The 13,454-nt window shown below is 41.8% G+C and overlaps 1 protein-coding gene across 2 annotated transcripts in view; it reads left to right on the top strand.

Moving 5' to 3' along the window:
* unc5db (unc-5 netrin receptor Db) overlaps nucleotides 1-13,454 on the top strand; it is a 253,424-nt gene that overhangs the window by 100,428 nt on the left and 139,542 nt on the right. For both annotated transcript variants that reach the window (XM_058636898.1, XM_058636899.1), the window contains exon 2: nucleotides 5,665-5,880. In XM_058636898.1, coding sequence (XP_058492881.1) covers nucleotides 5,665-5,880 — 216 coding nt within the window. The remainder of the gene's footprint in view (nucleotides 1-5,664; nucleotides 5,881-13,454) is intronic.

Here is a 13,454-nt window from a genome sequence, read left to right as displayed (position 1 = left end):
ACACACTCAGTGATCAGAATCATGTCCATGTATCAGTCGCGTCGCTTTCCATGACTTCATAGTTCCTCCTTAACGTGGGAGGAGTCACGATAGTAGCGGCTGCGTGAAACTGCCGTGAAATGTAAAATAGTCCCAACTTTTTGGGAAAAAGCAACGGTTTTGTGCAATTGTGACAATATTCCACAGAATTAAAAAAAAAAAAGATTAACCTTTTGAACTCAGAGCATTTAGGCAGCTTTTTGTATTGATTTGGGCTGTATTACATACAGTATATGCAGAGATGATAAAACATGTGCAGTATACCTTGTCTTGTACTCTTTTTTAAGCACAACCTAGATAAAAAATGAAATTTTTACCAACTATATAAACACACCTGAGCAAAAAGTGCTCAAAATTTTTAAAATCGGATTGAATTTTTGAAATTTTGTCGCATGGCTCGTTTTTATGAACAAAAATTGAAGAAAAAAAAGGCAACATTTTGTGACTACTTCACAATTGTTGCTACTTTATATCACTACTAAAGATTTGATATAAAATGAATCATAACTGTGACTCAGCACCTAAGAACACATGTTTTAAAGCCTAAATATGTGACCTATAAACACACACACACCCAGGATGTCCATATAAGGGTTACTAAAAAAAACAAATACAAACATAAATGTAGGCACTTTTATGTGTATGAAAAGTGGATTGTACAGTCAGATCTCAATATAAGCCTCTTGTGAAGTGAGCACTCAGTAGATTAAACGTATAGCGCATCATTTGGTGGGAAGCATGTCCTTCATGTGTGGTATAGACGTGGAACTGTGTCTCCATGTGACATGCGTCACACCAGGTTTCGACAAAGTACAACAATCTTTAAAAAGCCAATTTGCTTCAAGATCAGATCAAGAAAACAGAGGAAAATAAAGAACTGGCAGAGGGATGTATAATTTCTCCATCAAACGGCTGAGATGAAGGCAACCTCATTGTGTGTGTGTGTGTGTGTGTGTGTGTGTTTGCGTAATGGCCTCCCCTCCTCATGTGGCGATGAACGTATATATGGACAAAGAAAAAACGCAGGCGCCGTGAGAGCGAACGCTCGGCTCAAATTGCGCCGCCACCTGTGATGTTCAAACAACGGGAATTCTCCAGCACATTGATTTCCTCCCAGCACTTTGTTGTTCAGCCTTTGTTGTTTGTGTCTTTGTTTGTTGCTTTGTTTGTTAAAATGCCACGCATGACTCCCATACATAATTGCCTGTAAATGTATTAAAAAGGCAACGTGGGTGGGGGGAAGAAATTGAGAATGTGACAAAAGTCGATTTTTTTTCGCCTCAGATGTGTGCGCTGGGCCGAGTTCCTCTGCTCAGCCCAAGATAAATAAATTGATTTTGTTTACTGTCCCCCGAACGCATCATCCAGTTTATTCCCTCTAATCCAGCAGCATATAGCCGCATCAAATAATCCAATCTCCATCTGCTCGACAGCTATTTTCCATCTGTCATTCTGGTGGTTATGAGTAAATTGCCACTGTTGAGTGTTATTTGTATCACATGTCACACACTATTCTGCACCACCAATACAATCTATCAACATCACACAAACCTACAGTGGAGAGAAATGAGTAAAACATGAGCACAAACGCCGCTGCACGATCAATTAAAACCAATATTTCAACCGCGATGCAATTTTCAGCTTATAATTAAAACACCTACACAACATTATTGTTGTGTTCTTTTTTTAGCAGCACAAACACGATTCTTGATAAACATCAAGCTGATCTTGTGAAACTCCAGGCATGTGCAGGGATGTGCAATACTGCGACAAAGTCATGTTTTCACCTTTGTGGTATAGAATTGCTCTGAATGTTCTACCTCAATCGTACGGAATCTGTTAATTGGTCTGTGCAACTCTTGCTCACGGTCAAACTTCCATATTTAATCATGTGACGTTTGGCATCGTCATTAAGAAAACTTACTGAGGAAGTGTTGATAGTGGTGAAATACAGAGAGTTTGTTCGAGAGCTGACACAAGTGTGAACATTTGATTGGCCTTGTTGCACTTTTGAGACGGTCCCTAACTTTGGCTCCTCCTCCTTTTTAAAGTTAGGTAACGCGTTTTGCTCTGTTGTAACTGACTGAGCTAAAGTTCACCCTTTCATGAGAGAAAAACACATTTTGTAGTGACGTAATTTCCTAAACTGTGATATGAACGCTAATTTCACGAGAGTGTGTTTTTATTTATCGCAGTATTTGTGGCAAATATTGTCTCGGAGGCAACAGAGGAGGTGATGAAAACTGCTCATTTCTTCTTAGCTCACTTTAGATGTATTAATAATTCCCATGTTGTGTATCTCTTTAATGATGTGACAGGTAAAAACTGAGGTTATAACTAATAACTATGTTGCTGTTGGGGGAAATTTGTGCGTATTCTCGCCTCTAAACAACCCCTATGATCTTAATCGACTGTAATAATACAGTACGTGATAATTTATGTATCAAGGTTATTCATACAGGAAATGGAAAACAAAAAAACATTATCTGTTCATATTCAAATGTGTTTTGTAACACAGCTACATTTCAATATTTCATATTTGCATTCCATTTCACCGCCGCAGCACCGACACAAAGGAAAATCTGCATAATGTTGATGCATAATGTCAATTATCATAGCACTTTATGCAGCATTGTCATCAGAGAACAGTGGCAGCAGCCCTTCAAATTCCCCATTTTTCCACCCAGTATTGAGCACAAAGGAAGCTGAAGTGTAATGGCTGCTTTTAGGAGCTGAAGGAAGTGGCCGTATTTTTAAAATAAAGGACATTTGCGTGTCCGGCGGTGAGTAATGTCCGCCCATTATTGTCCATCCATCCACTGCCCTGCCTGTTTGTTTTATCCGCTCCTCTTTACACCTGCACCCATTCATTTACCCATTTAACAAGGACAACATTGATTGAGAGAGGTGGCGAGGCGGCTGATTCGATTTCAGGGGTGGGGGGGGGTGCGACAGGATTGGATTTGATGGTGGGGTGTAATAGCTTTCATGGGGCTTTTACGGCACTGAATAGCTTAGCTGGAGACGCCTTGATGGGACCGAGGCGTCATTCGGAGAAGCTGGATCACAAACATCCTGTTCCTTATTTCCTCAAACCCTGCAGAGCTCTGCATGTGCTTTACTCAGAGGAGACAAGTACACGACGCCATGCCGAGCTGGGAACTGTACCTTCAAACTAGGAGGGGGGAGAGAAAAAAGTCCTTCTTTCTCTGACTGCTTTAGACCAGCGACTGTGAGATTCTGATCGTATGATGCCCTTCATGGTACGGCAGCATTAAAGAATGAAATCTAACGATGCTTTCGTATTGATTCTGCTATTTTAATAGTGACGCACAGTGATGGTGTTGTATGTAAACGTGTTTTTGAAGCACCTCTGGGAGAAGCACTCGCAAGCACACAAAATCTACTCCACACACTGAAAAATAGGGCAAAAGACGTGAACATTTCTGCACCTGTAGGATCACATTTTTTGAGAATGTTTCCTCACGGGGACGATACTGCACTCGGAGATGCCAGAAATACCTTTTATGGCCATCAGAGAGTGAATTAAAGTGAATTAAATCAAACAGAAGGAATGAATTGGTACCCTTTTCAAGGAAAATGTTATGTACATCACTACTGTACATTGTATGTGTGTGTTTGCAATTGAACCCTATTCATTTGCTTTTTCTTCATGCAAGTAAACGGTCAAATTAGACAATTATTGTTCATTTTTGTCTCTGTTTAGCACAAATAATAAACAGAATCATACCCAATCAGTGTGTACAGTTGTGTACCAATAGTATTTTATCGATATATGTATCTTTTAGGATGCTGAATTGTACTTAAACTGGTTAATTTTCACATTTGCCCCATTTCAGGTACACAATAGTGCTTCTGTTTTTGAGTGTATATTCTGTTCTATTCTATTTGAAGTTCAAAATGTGTAACAAATTTTCACCAATTTTTCAAAAAATTGAAAATACTCATGAAATGAAGCTAGCTAATGTTAGCTTGTTTATTAGCCATGTTATCTGCCTCGGTAGCTAGCCTGAAGTATGTATTTCACCAATGCTAGACACGCTAACTCTTGTAGCTGGCACTTCATTTTAACACAGCACAACCTTGAGTTTGACAAAGAGTGATCGGTGACTTTTTACTGACAGCTTACACCAACAAGGGGGCAGCATTGTGTTACATTACACACAAACTGAGGGATTCATACCCTTAAAGCAGCTAATATGTATGTATGGGGACCATAGTGTAACTGAACCACTATTTTTCAGGTTAAAACCAGATCACATGGGTATCTAAGACCTTGTTTAGACGGCAGCAAATAAGATTTTTAAGCATATCCAGATGTTGATTGTTTTGGCAGTCTGAACCGCAAAAAAACTTATTCCAAAGCTGATTGACACCACATACGGAGGTGGTTTGTGGAGATGTGATTCTGATCGTATTTTACCAGATCTTTTTTTAAATCTAAACGTCTCACAAAGGACTTTAAAAGTGACTTCCCCGGGACAGAAACAGGCACAGATTCCTGTCGTCCAAATCCAGGTGAATCGGATCTTATCACTTGCAAAAGATAATGTGAACGGTTGGTCAAGAAGATCAGATTCTGATTGGATATGTTGACAAATTCAAATAATAATAACAATCTGATGAACAGTGAGTGAGAACCGGCCTTGGTTCTTGCCACACAGGGTTAACCTGCTGTGAATTGTGTGAGATGGTGGCACACTGGCCAAGCACAAAGACTGTTTTTGTTGTTTTGTGTATGTGTGTGGGTTTGTGTGTGTGTACCAAATTTGAAGCCTTGTGGCTGAGATAAGATGCATTCAGACTCCACAGCTACAATTTAGGTAATCAGTCCTCTTATAATTCCTCTCTACTTGGTCCGCTGTGATTTCATTCATCCACAAATTGCTGTGAGGAGAATGGTTTCGCTTGAATGGGGAACGAATTGTACTTTGTGTATATGTTGCCGTTCTACAGAGTGTTAGCTTCTGATAAATGGGAATTCAAAAAAGTCTCGTCGTCCACTGAGCATTCATTTTTACATTTGCAAGCAGCTGCTGTTTGTGCTGTTGTTAGTAAAAACAAATGTTTGTCACCGACTTGCGTGTCCAACTGCAGCGGACTTTATTGCCCTTTGTTTTCGCTCAGTCTTCCCGTTGTTTGTTTCAGTAATTGTCTTTATGTCGGCTGTAAACACCAAACAATTCTCACACGATTTCAGACTCAACAAACGACATTTCCTCCTCATTGTTGGACTAAAAGTAGGAGAGTTTTGCTGGAATTGCACCCGTCTTCTTGATTGCCTTATGTAAGGTGGTAGAATCCAAGCTTTTAGCGATACGAGATGTCGAGCTTTGTATGAGAATACACTGCAGGTGTTGAAGAAAGACCAGTCACAAGGGAGTGATGCTTTCTGTCACCCAATCAGCTGACTTTTGTGGGTTTAGCTCTTCCCGTACCGGTACCCCAATGGAAGGTACCGGAAAATGGACAGAAACGGACCATTCCACTTGTTGAAAACAAGACGTGTCAATGAATCAAGGCAAAATTATAGTCTGACTACAATCTCTAAGACTTTAAATGTCATATGGGCAGATGACGTAACTGAGGTGTTTGATGTTGCAGGTGCTGCGGGTGTTGCTCAGCCTGAGGCCCTTCCTTCAGTGCAGGGAACGCTGCCGCACTTCATCCAGGAGCCGGAGGATGCCTACATCGTCAAGAGCAACCCCATCAAGCTGCGCTGTCGAGCCACGCCTGCCTTACAGATCTTCTTCAAGTGCAATGGGGAATGGGTGCACCAGAACGAGCACTTCTCCCAGGAGTACAAGGACCTCAACACCGGTAAGACTTTAAACTTTGGGATGAGTCAATCATCTGGCTGTCCTATTGGTTACCCCAGGCACCAGCCTGAAGATACTGAAGCTCTTTTTGTGGAATTCAACAAAGTGACAGGATGTGTTTGATAAGAAACTACCAGAAACTAAACTCCTCAGTTATGACCCCCTGTTTTTATTTTTGTACCATCCTGCTGACAGCTGTGTCAATTCATACTCATTGTCCATCCGTCACGTCTCAATAATGTGTTCATGGAATCTTTTTAAATTTGTCATGAAATTATACATTTCAAGGTCACTGTTATCTCAGAAATAACCTTTTTTTTGGTGATTTTTGACAAACACCATGAACTTTTACAAGAACCAAAGGAAGAACTATCAAAAAAAATAGTTTTATTATATAATAGTAAATACCTTTTTCTATACCATGGTGGCATTTTCTGTGCTTTTGTCTTTTGTTGCTGAGCAAATAGTGCGGTTAAGTTTGGCTGCTACTCTCTGACACAAGTATTAATTTTATCTTCCCAAACACAATGTTAAATTCTAAATGTTTTTAGAATTGATTTGTATCAATTCCCTCCATCTCTATCTGTGATCTGCAGAAAATCTGTTTTAATTTGGCACAAATGTTCACGTCAACTCGCTAACGGTTCACGCTTCAGCCTGACCATCACTCTCTTTATCCGTCTCAGTAGAGCGCATGCTTCGTTGGCCTGATATTAGCTCATATTAAAAAAATGTAATGGCTTTTTTCTTTTTAAATGCCTCAGTAAATCTCATTTTGTTCTAAACGCTGTTGCACTGATTTTCATGATCATTCATCAGCATGTGTTGCACTTTCAAAATCCCCGACCTTACGCCCCCATTTCCCGCTTTTGTGTTCGTAAAGTATGAGTCTGCGTGAGACAGAGAGATCCACCGTGTGGTCGCTGACGCGGTTAATCACTGAGGAGAGTTGCTAAGTAGCTGGAAACATTAAAATAATGTGTGAATGCTCTTTCAACAAGGTCTCCAGCTTACACATGTTCGGCTAATGCTGATATCAGTTCCAGGTGTGGGTTATGATTTGAAGTTTGAGGGGAGCGGCAGCGTGCCATTCCAATTAAGTCCCATTAGCTTTCATCAGGTGGAAGCATGTTGATTAGAGTCGACCTGACAGAGGCTTCCTCCAGGAGTTTCTGGCAAACAACAAAGCCTGTGTGACTCCTCGGCTGGAATACTCTGTGATTACAGGCTCCGAGAGACAGAGAGAGAGAGAGAGAATGAGAGGTCTGGTATTCATGAAGGTTCCTCCACAGGAAACAGGCTTTAATTGCTTCTGGAAGTTCATTATGGTGTGATTGCTGTGCTGTGAAATTGTTGTGAGCTTGATAATGGCAGAATTAAATTTGGCGCTCCAATTGTTTACTGCTCTTCATGTGGTGGAAAAAAGTGCGAGGAAAAGTTCACGTGCGACGTCAACTCCAAGGAGCGAAGATAGTCGGTCGATTTGACGGACAAGAGCGAGATCGTCAAATTGCAGATGAACCACCAGCACCACGGCCACAAAATGTATGGTAGAGCTGAAACAATTAATTGACAACTATTTCGATAATCGGTTTGAAGCTTTTTTCATGATTAAAACAAGACTTCCTATCTTTTAAGCTTCTTAAATGTGAATATTTTCTTAATTTCTTTGCTCTGGGTAACAAAGAAATCATTAAAAGTGAATCATTTTGGTTTGTGGACAAAACAAGACATTTGAGATCATCGTCATTTCCAGGTTTGACGAACACCGATCAGCATTTTTTAAGAATTTATGACATTTTATGGACCAAACAATTAATCGAGAAAATAATCGTCGTTAGTTGCAGCTCTACTGTATGGACAAAGGTATTTGTCCACACCTGTTAAGTATTGAATTCAGGTGTTTTAATCAGGCTTTAGGACAATCTTAACACTTCAAGACATTTTGGACAATGCTATGTTTCCAACTTTGTGGCAACAGTTTCGAGGAAGGCCTTGACTGTGTCCCAGTGCACAAAGCAAGGACTTGACTGACCCGCTACAGAGCCCTGACCCCAACCCCATCGAGAACCTTTGGGATGAACAGGAACAGACGTCCAACATCAGCGCCTGACCTCATAAATGCTCTACAAATTCCCTTAGAAACATTTTGAAATCTTGAGGAAAGAAGTGTTAAAGCTGTGTGTGTAATGGTCAGGCATCCAAATACCTTTGTCCATATCGTGTAGCTGCTCTCGCAAAACAGACTTTTGAATATTTTGGCATGCTAGTTTGGTGTTTTTCCTTGGAGGGCCAAAATTGAAACTTGATAGTGGGCAGCAGGCCAAACATAAACACATATTGTACTAAAGATGCAAGCAAGTGGGATTCCAGGTTCATGAACTGAATATTCTTTTAGCTTTAACATACAGTAGTTAAAAGGCAGCTTTGCATTGTCTGTTGTCTTTTTTGTGTATTAAACAACAGCTTTCAAAGCACAGAAATGTGAAGTATACATGATAATTCACTGCTTATTTTCTGCCCTTCCACTAAATGACCAATTGCATTACCAATGATCCCTCGTGTGCAACATTTAGCTGACTTTTCAACGTATTCAGCTCAAGAATACGTCTGTTTTTGCGGTGTGTAAACAGACTTACAGATTTAGATTTACCAGTTCCAATAAGGCCGTGGTATTCTTCATGCTGACCTTCCTGTCAGTTTTCACTGCTACTCTTTAATGGGACTGAGCCAGAGTTAATGTGCTTTTTGTGCCATGACGGTTAAATGTTTGCCATGAAAATGACCCATTGTTGGATGACGCAGCTTCAATATCGCCATTATTGGATTATTAGTGTGCATGAAAATGAATACAGACTACAGGGCATGATTGAGGATCTAAGGTCAGAGGAGGTCAAAGTCCTCAGGTGACCCTTATGTCGCGAGCTGAATAATTCAACGCCTTCATGTATTTTTTATGTGTCTGTGACATTTTTCTTTTAAATTATTCTGATGATATCAGGTTTTTTTTTTCCTTTTTTTTCTCTTCTTCAAAAACTTAACCGCTACCTTCCGAGAGTGTGTGAACCGTGTAATCCCGCGCTCTAATGTGTGTAACTTGACAATTTGAGAAACGCGTCCGCGGCATAATCAGTGTGCCGAAGCTAAACATGGACTAGTTAATGCAGCTCCATTTCCTCCTCCTCCATCATCCGCGCTCGCTGCAGATCATCTTGAAAAGGGACATTTGATGCATATTTCATATTCATTAACTCAAATTAGGCTCGGCTTGTTCATCAGCGTTCCCGTGTCGCTTAAGTGCCTGCTGCCGTCACTTTTTTTTGGGTTTTTTTACCGACTGAGTGACAGCATGAACCTGCCCCTTATGCTCCTCTTTCTCACTTAGCCACTCCACTGTCTCCCATGTCTCATTTAAGGGAGATGAAAAATTACAAGCCATTTTATCTTAACTCACTGTGTCCCTGTGCACAGACTCGCTAACCTCCCGCTACTTTAGCTGCCATGCTAAGTTAAATCTCCTTGCTATCTGCTGGCCCGTGTGGGATCAGCAATTAGAGGAGTCTAAGAATGTCCTCGCAGCCTTAAAGCTGCAGTGTGTAGTTTAGGGTGATTTCTTTGTTGTGCCGTTACCTGCACATGAACTGTGACATCATTCAATCAATCGTGCATTTTATGCAGTTGATTAAATAAAAACATATTTAACTCCAACCAGTGTCCCCCTGGTGGCCTAATGGACAAAAAGTGTCCTGTTGAATCTCGAGACGCACACTAAATGACCCTATTGAGTGATAAAAACATGACAAAGTGCCCTACTCATTCATGTGTTGCTGTGCCCTTTTAATTTACGCCCCTGATCTTCCAAATGTCTGAGCATGTGTGACCAAGGCAGGAACAGCCGGAAAATGTGTGCATGTCATAGCATTGTGTAGAAAATCATGGAGGAATTTGCAGGAGTTTACCTGAATTCCCTCACATACTGAATGGAGTCAAAGCGGATAAAAGCCATGGGTTCACTTCAGAGCCGTTTGACATGGTAATGAATACTAATTAAACACATTCACTCTGGTCAAAAAGTGGGGGGGGGGGGATGGAGTGGGGAGATCGGAGCTCAACCGGTCTGTTGTGTTGAAAAAGGAGCTAAACTGGAAGACCTCACCTGTGTCATGAGCTTTGGGTAATGACCAAAAGAACGTGATTGCAAATTAGTTTCCTCCGCAGGGTAGCCGGGCTCAGCCTTAGTGATAGTCTGAGGAGCTTGGACATCCAGGAGGGGGTCAGAGTAGAACAACTGCTCCTCCTAGCTGAGGTGGTTCGAGCATCTGGCTGGGACGCCTCCTGGAAGCCTCCCTGGGGAGGTGTTTAGGGCATGTCCTTTTGGGAGGAAGCCTCAGGGCCAACCCAGGTCCCTCTGGAGAGATTATATCTCTAGGTTGGCCTGGGAACGCCTTAGGATCCCCCCAGAGGAGCTGGCAGAATGGTTGGGGAGAGGGTGATCTGGGATTCCTTGCTCTCTGGAACTCTGGTCAAAACCCCCAAAATTTGGACCACTGAGAATGAGATTTGAGGGAACGTTTGTGTGGAGCAAGTGGCAGCTCAAGGGCGGGCGGTGACATGAAACTGCAGACATGAAAGACTTGCTTTGCTAGCGCAGCGTTGCTGTGACCTGACATAACACAAATCACTTCCTGTGTGCAGATCTAAACACTGCTACACCAACAGAGAGAGTATTAGACTTAATCGCTATTGCGGTTTGAATGTAACTGTTTTGGTGTTCCCTGAAAAAAAAAAAGTTTTGCATTGCAGTTTTAAATCAGAGTGAAATGGCAGATAAGGGCGATCCTAACGGGAGGGATTTGTCCTGCCTCACTAATTGACAGCTACATTGTGTATTGGATTAGTCTGGCTAATCAGGGAAGGAGATCAGTGAAGAATTGTAATGTTATTGATTAGGACAAGAGCCCTCAATGCCAGCAGGAGCATGCGATAGCATCTTTTATTTACCAACTATCCTGATGAATTGCTCTGCGCTGATAAATCCGGCAATGTCCTTGAGCTCGCCTGCAGCAGATGCAGGGGAGACGACTGGGGGTGTGTGTGTGTGTGTGTGTCTGCACTGTGCACTGTATAACACATGAGGACGGGCAACACTGCATACTGTGTGCATGAATATTGATCACATTGTTTATGGATCTATATAAAAACAGCGTATGCAGCTCTTTGCAGATTGAATTTGAGCAAGTTCACCTGAATGTCGCTCTGGAGTGTTCTGAGGAATGAACAGGACATAGCACTTTAGGAATTCTGCTTGTGTTATTGTAACCTTCAAGTTTGGTGTGAAACTCTCGCTGACTCTCAGCCTCACAAGGTGCACAAACATTTTATCAGTCACACAGGGAACTAGAAAGAGGCTCCAAAAGTGCATACCTCCATGAGCAAGTCCTGCCTTGAAATGTTAAAGAAGCACTTCATCAGTCTGTACCGAGGAAAGAATGTTGTAAATCAAATTCCTTGATGTCCTCTTATCCAATGAAGGTTGAGCACTTTTGTGGAAAAGGACAAGAAAATAATCAGTCAGTCCATCAGTTGATCAATCCATCATAATTCCATTGTCTGGATTGTCTCCACAATTAATTGTGCTTTTTCCTTTGCGGCAGCTTAATATTTTCCATAAACATAGTCTCTAAATGCTGCAGGTTATATGCCAGGCCTGTATGTGGAGCTGCAACGCTGCCACAGGAATGCAACTAAATGGAAAAGAAGATGTTGAGCATGCACATAAAGCTGGCATGGTTGTGGCTATGGCCTCATGGTTTTCCCCAAAGTTGTGTAGATGAAAATGCAAGGGTGGCGTTTTGAGATGTTTTTTGACTCTGGGACCAGTTTTTCCAAAAAATACCATTTTTCAGATCCCAAAACGTCACTTCCTTGTGGATAAAGAGCCAACCCCTTGTGTAGTCTCCTAAACTCGTTCCTGTGTGAGGCTTCAGTTGAAACCACTGCTTTTTTGCCATGTCGATAAGCAGAAGAGTCCATACAATAGCGCAACTTCACATGCTGATATGGCAGCATGGATGACCGTGCTCGGATAGCAATTTACATCTTGATGTGGACACCAGAGATGGATGTTAATACCAGGTGTAAATGCATGTGATAAAGTGCGATCTGATTACAGAAAACGCAATCTAATGCCCTTTGGGAACCCCTTTGGAAAACAGCAACTCTGGCAAAAGCTGCCTCCATAGCATCAGGCACAGCCACCAACAAGTGTTGAAGCAGCATGTGTAGATGTTCTTAAAGGGCCAGTGTGTCACATTTACATCAGTTTCTTGGTAGAAATTGAAGATAGGACCCATAAATGTTGAATCACACAGAGTTGCTTGTTTCATAAACCTTTTATATGCATTTTGAAAGGGAAAGCTTACTTTTCTGTAACTCTTTAATTCAAAAGAACACAGGATGCACATTTCACGTTCAAAGTCTAATTCCGTTCCTCAAAATGCAGCTTCAGATATATTTGAATGAATTCCAGGTCATTATAAATCCTTTCAGACTTCATATTTGGAAAAAAAAAACGTGCGATGGTGTGGGTGTGGGAACTTGTTTGTTACGAAAATGCCGTCCTCAGCATTACTGTGTGTTCACACATAATATGTCACCTCACATCTATCACATGTAATTCCCCGCAGGATAATTTTTGTGCAATTTGCACTAGATGCTATTCCCGGAAGCCCATCGGTTTTCCACTGGAAGAGGAAAGTGGAGGAGCGGCTATTTCTCTTCACCAACAATTATGGCTGAAATGACTTGGATTTTAAATGAAAGTAGAAGTAGAAGATGTGTCGTAGAGCGTCTGGATGCAACTCATACTTTGTCCTCCAGCGTCAGAAATATTGATAAAATCTCAGCACTGATGAAGGTAAAAAAAAATAAAAGCATCATAGAAGAAAAAGAGTCTTCTCCCACCGGTGGACCACAATGCATTGCAGCTACAGGGCAATTGGCATTTTGAGCAAGAGCCAGGTAGTAGACACACACACACACACACACGCTCCTGTGTTTACAGAGCAGCCGGCTCATGAAAAAAAGAAAACAACATAGAACAACAATTTATTTGCTCACAAACCCTTCAGACTCACACCCCAGCCGCTGAAAGGCATTCTGGGAAATGTAGCAGTGAAGTAGACGTAGATGAGGCGGGCGGAGGGGGAAATGGAGATGCCAAAGACACTTTATCACAAACCGCCGCTGGAATGCACTCAATGGTATCACAGACTGATGATATATAACGGCGTGAGAGGGTGGCGGGCGGGCGGATGGGTGGGTGTTATTTTTTCTGATTTGTTCTCGCCGGCCCCGGTTCACGCACCTCACTGTAGACGACAGCTTTGGGTGAAGCACAAGAGAGAAAGACATCGTTTCATCTGCGATGAAGTTCTCACCAGGTCACTGACAAATATCACATCACCGTGACAATGCAGACTTTATCTCGGATTTATCTCAGGGGACAGAAATAATAATGATCATTTCCTTCATTCCCAAGGGCCACGCACACACGCACACAGCTATACCCAATGC

The sequence above is a fragment of the Solea solea genome, chromosome 8, assembly GCF_958295425.1.
Source record: "Solea solea chromosome 8, fSolSol10.1, whole genome shotgun sequence".
Classification (NCBI taxonomy): domain Eukaryota; kingdom Metazoa; phylum Chordata; class Actinopteri; order Pleuronectiformes; family Soleidae; genus Solea; species Solea solea.
This window is presented reverse-complemented; position numbering and strand designations above follow the sequence as displayed.